This window comes from Montipora foliosa, chromosome 8, assembly GCF_036669935.1.
Source record: "Montipora foliosa isolate CH-2021 chromosome 8, ASM3666993v2, whole genome shotgun sequence".
Taxonomy (NCBI): Eukaryota; Metazoa; Cnidaria; class Anthozoa; order Scleractinia; family Acroporidae; genus Montipora; species Montipora foliosa.
In genome coordinates, this window is record NC_090876.1 from 6923154 (window position 1) to 6930653 (window position 7500).

The following is a 7500-nucleotide window of genomic DNA, read 5'->3' on the forward strand; positions in this document are numbered from 1 at the left end:
CGACGGTTAAGACGGGCCTTAAAGGGGCTAGGTCACGCTATTTTAGGTAATTTTGTTCAATTTTGTTAATTATGAACTCTAAACGTCAAATTGGCAGAGCAAGAGTCTTTCATTTGCAAAATCAAGGCCACATAACTACTGAGAATGATTTTCCAGCTGTGTAAATGACATTTTGATGTAAACTGATATAAATTTGAAAAAAGGTGGGCCGACGTTTTTCAAATTTACCGAAATCAATCTATTTCAATCCTGTCCAGTTTTGTCCATCCATGTCCCTTCTTGGCTTCCCTGTGTTTTGTTAGAGTTTTTCTATATTTTTGAACAGTTATTTTGATATTTTAGTTAATTCTACGACCATTCGATTAGTGCTGAAATTGTCTAAAATTGCGTCACCTAGCCCCTTTAATTTAGGGGAGAAAATGAAACTTTATCTTCGAGTGCTGACGTTCGTCACAAAACCTCAAATTTGGCTATTTCACGTTGTTGTTTTGCTGACGGCGGCAGAGAGATGAACAAAAGTGAAAAACGCACGTGCAAGGCGTGCAAAGCTATTGTTTTTACCATTTAAATATGCAAATTTTTGACCTTCTTGTTGCCGTCGCCGTTGTCGTTGCTTAAGCTCACTAGTTTAAGAAACGACAACGATAACGCCAAAAAGCAGTAATATTATTGGTTAAAAGAACGCGCTGCATGTGCGGCACGCATTTTTGAACATTTCTCTCTCATTACTCGTCAAATCTATCACGTGAAATGACGAAATTTAAGGTTTTGACGACAACCTGGACAAACTACCGTGAATCATTCAGTCTCACTCTTTACTTCAAATGTGTCCGTACCAATCCAGTTTTAGGACAATTCGCCCACATTGTATAATCTAAACAAGATGGAATAATCATGAAATGCTTAGAATAGATCAAAGTGATATTTTGAAGTGACGTTTTCGTCCCCGTAGCCGTTGAGGTTTTTTAAACTCCCTATTGCTAAAACTCCATATTTACAGTCTTCCACTGTTCAAGTGGAGTAATTTAGTTCAATTAAAGTTCAATTTAGTTCGGATCCCGAGTCATGGACTCACGGGTTCCACCGAAATGGATCCTGGATTCCCATCGAAATGGGTGGATTCTGTATTCCATGCAATGAATTCCGGATTCCACGCTCTGCATTCCGGATTCCGGATTCCAAAGTCTTACATTTGCTGGATATTCCGGATTGCTTCACATCGGTCACGATAACCGTGACATTCTTGCTGCCTAACGCTAGTGATAAATGGGATGGAAATAAAATGAAATTTGAACTCGCTTTCCTAAAACAAACCATATTAACCTTGATAAAAGATTACTAAAGAGTTATTTAATATGAGAATGTGACCTAGAGTTAACCTAATTATTCCAAACTCGTTCCCGGGGCTTTTCACCGCCAAGAGCTGGACGGACCCGCCCGTTCCAGGGCTCTCGGCGGTGAAAAGCCCTGGGAACGAGGTTGCTAATTATTCGAAATTGTGACATGAACTTCAGAGGAGTTGATTTGGAAAATTAAATTAATCAGTGCTTTAAGTGTGTCCATCATCGGTCACTCATTATTTGAAATTCCCATTTTGAAAGACTCCCGCTCTTAAAGATCTTCGATTTAAAGATTATCTGTTCTCTGTTCTCCGTTTCCCCTTCCTTCCGTACACACATCATCATTTTTACAGCACACATGGCTGAGCCAGTGCTCAAATAATTGTAAGGCGAATGAAATAAAGTGTTGATTTTCATGAGAGCGGAAAATCGGAGAACCCCAAGGAAAAAAAGGGAAAAACCCCTCAAAGGAAAGTAGACTACCAACAGACTCAACCAAGTCAAGATGCAATGATGGACAGCTGCCGCTGAATCCCTGCTCCCCGCTCCAAAGTTCCATTGAATATTTATAATGTTTTAGCTACGATAGGAACTTTTCGCCGAAAGGAGGTAGAATTTAGGCTCCAGATTTTGTAACATTCACCGAAAAATAAAGCCGAAAAAGCAGACAACTCTCGTGAGAAACATATAACAGCAAAATAAATTAATAAAATAAAATAACGTACCCCTCAACTTTTCCTCGTTACAAAAAAATATGGAACTTTTTTCTAAAGGACTTTTCGATATGCGATCAGAATACTTGTACAAGCCTAAATAAATGATCAATTCAGCAAAAATGTAGAACAATCAATATTATCAGCGAACATGAATGTCTCTCTCTTCACCTCCCCAGACAATTGGCTTTCAAGGTGACTGCGGAGGCACTCAAATTTCACGTTTTTCCTTTCATCCCACAAAGGGTCATTGAGCTCGAGGTGAGTTATGCATGTGCCACTTCGTTATCCACCAGGCCCTGTGATGTAAAACGGTCTTCCCACAAAAGCCAGTCGCTCGAACCCTTGTCAAGATGCTGATTTCGTTGGCTTGGATTGTGACTATTTCTTTGGCTTTGCTTGGAAACAGCCCAGCATTTGCGCGTAAGTTTATTGATGACTTACTATTGTGACCAAGTCTTGTCTCGTTGAGTTATGTATTAGTACTCAATTCTTTTAAACAGAACCTTTGATAATACTTTTCCCCCATGACACCGCTTGTCCACAATCTGGAGCCGACGATTAAAATTTTACCGTGTGTGTACATGAGAGAAAACTGCATTCATTTCCTGACGAGTTTCGTTGTAAAACGGACGGTAGGAAATGATCGGAGGAACTGTTTGTCTTGTGTTTTGATTGTCGATCACATCGCTGTTTCACACATAATGTATAATCAAGGGGAAGTCGCTCTGTTTGAATTTATGAATGAAAATATTCATTGTGGCTTTCTACTCCACTCGTATACATGATGACCTTAGCGGCGATACATTTCAAAAGGCATATGCTTATCGTAAGAGAACATGCAATGCGTTTTCGTCATAAAAGGAATCGTCGATTCCCTTGAATAATGCGCTAGTCGTGTTTCTTTTCATTTTATCTCGGTATCAAAATACGTGGCAACAGGCAAGTTTGGTTTAGAAAAGTTTACATTGTTAACCGTGACCGTACATGTTAGATAAATCACGCAATGTGCTCATTACCGCGATAGTTAGTTCCTCCGTTACGTGTAAGCCCATGTTTCTCCTTACAAAGCAGCCTCCATCCTAAACTTTGTCGGGAATTAATATAGATTAATACTTATAAAGAGCCCGCAAAAATGAAAATGACCCGTGCCAGCCTTTCGATGCGAACGGCGAAGCCGCAAGAAGATTGTGAAGGATGTTTTCCCATGTCGTGAGGGAAAAAAATTCCTTTTTACGGCGATTTGCCGACATTTCAGTTCTTCGTTGAATTAATTTGATGTCAATCTTTTGTTTGACTTGGCTCAATCAAAAGACATGAATATCATATTACGACAGGAAAAAAAATCATTTTTTTCTAGTTTGTTCTCGAAATGGATACTCTCTCAAATATTCCGTCGACAACAGAGGATATGTGGGATTTTTGCAGGGTTACGCACAATCTAGCCAACATTAGTTTAAGGATGGTTTTCACTAGCGACGGAGTCGGATCGGAGTCGTTACGGTACGGGGAGTCCGTAGTCGCTAAAACATGGAACGACCTAAAACCACCTACAACCACCTAAAACCACCTACAACCACCTAAAACCATCTACAACCACCTACAACCACCTCATAAAAAATCTACAACCATCTACCACCACCTACAACCACCTCAAAAATATCTGCAACCACCTACAACCACCTCAAAAATATCTGCAACCACCTACAACCACCTCAAAAACATCTACAACCACTCACAAAGAATCGAATACCATCTGAAACAAGCCATAGCGTGCCGGCATTTCCCGGAATTCGGGAAATTCGTGAGAATTGTTTCGTTTCCAGGCCCTTTCTCACGATTTTAGCGCGGTTTAAAGGATGGAATGCAGGGTAAAGCGCTATTCTCATCCGGTTGGCTTTTAACAAATTCGGAAGATCGCTTACCTTTATGCCATGATCATGCCATCCTGATTTTTTTGGCTAAATGGTAACCACATATCGTCGTCTTGCTTATTTTATACAATTATGGCTTGCTTAAGATGTTATTCGATTCTTTGTGAGTGGTTGTAGATGTTTTTGAGGTGGTTGTATATGTTTTTGAGGTGGTTGTAGGTGGTTGTAGATGGTTGTAGATTTTTTATGAGGTGGTTGTAGGTGGTTGTAGATGGTTTTAGGTGGTTGTAGGTGGTTTTATTTGGTTTTAGGTCGTTCCATGTTTTAGTGACTACGACGGGGAGTCGTAATCAGATCGCAGAGCGATACGATCTAGAGAAAATCAAACTGTCGGTGTCGGAAGCAGAATACCGATTCCGCTTATGACTCCGCCGCTTACGATCCAGTAAAAACTGCATTGTCGTAGTCGGATGCAGAAGCGGAAAAATAAACCAATCTCAATGCTCGATTCCAAGCATTGTGATTGGTTGGTTCTTCCGCTTCTGCTTCCGACTCCGACAATTTAGTTTTCACTAGATCATAAGCGACGGAGTCAAAAGTGGAATCGAAAGAAAATGGGACCGTTCTGATTTTTCCGACTCCGATTCCGTTCCATAAGCGCTCTTCGACTCCAGCTAGGACTCCGACTCCGGCTCCGGCTCCGGCTCCTCGCTTAAAGGCTGGACAATTTGTCAATTTGTGCGAGGAACGCTGCTCTCCTTTGTCTATAACCCGCACTTTATACATTCATTAAATATTCTTTTACCTGTAAGTAAGTGTTTCTTTTCTCACGAAAGAGTTCTTATTTGATATGAAATTACGTACAACTATCGTTCAATTTCATACTAGTGTTATCCCAGAGTTTTATTCACAATTGAGTGATTTTTTATCGCTGTATGCTTGATTGGTTTTGATCGGCATTGCTTGTGTTGCTTTCGGAAAAAGTTGTTATTGTTTTCCGTTACGTGCATGCTCTGCGCACGGTGCGGTCCCAGACCTCTCGCTCCATACCTTCGCGAGACTCTCGGTTTGAATAAAGTGCTCAACTTTGTTATCTCAAAGATAGTACGCGCGCCATGACTTACCAATTCTGCGGCATATTTTTGGTACTTGATTGAAAAACATCCAGAGATATAGTGAATGTCTTACTAACCTAGTTTCCTCGCGCCGTACTGTAAATTATGGCGCTTTGTTTTTGCCATTCCATTGGCCCTCGTTCTTCGGAGTTGATCGTGAGAGTTAACTTGAAGGAGGCAGTTCCGCCCAGTGGTTAGGGTCCGGAGGACCCCTTCAGACCACTAGTTGAATTTGATCCTGGTAGTCCCAGGTTCAACTTCTCATTGCCCTTGTAAATAACCAACTCAGTTGCGATTCTTAAAAGGGGCACAGTTTTTTCAAGTTTCCATTCCATTTCCATCTTCACCATCCTTGGTTGCTAACAACAAAGAAGGGCTTCAGTCAACTTCAATGGTTATTGGTAACAAAACTACAACATTATATAATTTTTTGGTTTTCATTGATGCCAGGACGTCTTTTCCGTCTTTTAGTGTTTTGAAGTTTGACTAAATAGTGTGACACTGCCCCTTTAAGTTGTTGTCGTTCTATTTCAATGATTACGTTTCATTGGCTATGGGGTGTGGTCAATTAAGTTTGTATGTCTGTATGAAACAACGCGGGCTGTAACGACCAATACGACTCTTGATCACGGATAGTAAGAGGTTTGCCTCAATCTATTGATGGTTCTTTTAACAGAGGACCCGAATTGCATTTTGGATCTGGTCTTTGTCCTTGATGCCTCTGGAAGTGTCAGACAAGACTGGAATGTGCTGCTTGATTTTGTTGTCAATGTTGCCAAAAGAGTAAACATGGGGCCAGGAAGGACTCACATTGGTCTTGTCTACTTTGGGAACCAAGCAACAAAATTACTCGACTTTACCAAGTTTGATGAAACCCCTTACAGTGAAGCAGCCATTTTGGCGGAGATTCAGAGCATACGCAGACCGCTGTCGTCGGAGCGGACATTCATCAACAGGGGTCTCAGGCTTGCCAATGAAGAAATTTTTCAGCCAGAATTTGGAATGAGGCCAGACGTGACAAAGGTATTTTGTTTGGACAAACTTGTATGAGAATTCTCGCTAGAAGACTAAAAATGTCTTTGTATCAATGGAGCCAGACCAAGTTACTACGAAAACCACCGTTCTGTGGAATGGGCCCGAATTACCGAGTCGCTGCCCCGCTCACTATCGTTTAGCATGTAACGACCGCAACAATGGAAAAAACACATTTTAAAAATTTATCTCAGTTTTCTTGGACAATCGCAGAAAAACCTTCCTTCGAAGAAACCTGTTGTGAAGACTCCTCCTTTTCCTATGATGTCTTGTATAATCTTCATTCTCAAGTCTCCTCCGAGAGCTTTTCCACGATTATAAAGCCTTCCAGATGCGCTCAGTTCTGTCAATACCTCTTAAGAATTTGAACTATTTACAAGCGAAAGTGGGTGTGGCAGAGAAACGTAAGTTCCCACCCATTCCACAGATCGGTGGTTTTCGTAGTATGCGGCCTTGGTCTAATGGAAATTGCCTGTTAATTTAAGTCCTATCGGGTGGGGCTAATACCTGAATCGATGACCCTTCGGGAATCCCTTGTCGTTGTTCTAATTTGACCGGTGGCTCAGTGGTTGAGCATCGGGCTGTCACGCGGGAGATCGCGGGTTCAAAATCCCGAAGCAACACTCAGGGTCTTAAAAAATAACCGAGGAGAAAGTGCTGCCTTTGTGATTTCATCTGAAAAGGGTTTCCTCGGATAAGGACTATAAACCGTAGGCCCCGTCTCACGACCATTCAAGTTAATACACTCTATGGGACGTTAAAGAATCCGCACACTGTTCGTGAAGACTAGGGGGAAAACCCCCATGTATTGATAAACTTTTTCTCATAGAATTGTAAACTAAACGCATATCTGCGTGAACTCGGGCTTTCCTGATGTCCTGGATTGTCAAATGTATGTGGTCTGAGCGTAGACACCACGTTCGTGCTTACTCGTTGACTTAAACCTTGCGCATGCGCTATAAAAGATAGCACCATGCCACGTCTCGCCACGTCTTGGTTAACTTCACGCATGCGTTTTACGTTTTCCCTGGAAAGCCCTAGGAAAAAAAAAAGTGACCCTTTGGCTTCCCTCCCTCGTAAAAATCGATATCCACGGTAACATTGTGCACCAACGCGCACTATCAGTTAAATCATCCTCGCCTTGTTGAGCAGTCCCTAGTTCTATCTGAATTTGCGGAGGCTAATAACTAATAACTTTAAGCAGAGGCACCTGACCTTAAAGCGTCAGTGTAACTTGTAGCTCTTTTTCTTGGAACAAAGCTGGGAACTTTAGGACATCAATCTTATGCCCAAATATGGACAAAATAAGATCGAAGCTGCACGTGCGGGAAAATGCACGAGCTATGTTACATCCAAAAAAGGAAATTTTTAAACTGAAGAAACCCCAGCTCTGAACCAGAGTTCAGTTCGCTTCAAGGTCACGAGC

General features: G+C 41.5%; 1 protein-coding gene across 1 annotated transcript in view; it reads left to right on the top strand.

Moving 5' to 3' along the window:
• Positions 1-2263: 2263 nt before the first annotated feature.
• Positions 2264-7500, top strand: part of LOC137968215 (collagen alpha-2(I) chain-like) — a 72255-nt gene continuing 67018 nt past the window's right edge. Inside the window, exons 1-2 of the mRNA XM_068814833.1 lie at positions 2264-2476; positions 5719-6065. Of these exons, the coding sequence (XP_068670934.1) occupies positions 2407-2476; positions 5719-6065 (417 nt within the window). The 5' untranslated portion in view covers positions 2264-2406. The remainder of the gene's footprint in view (positions 2477-5718; positions 6066-7500) is intronic.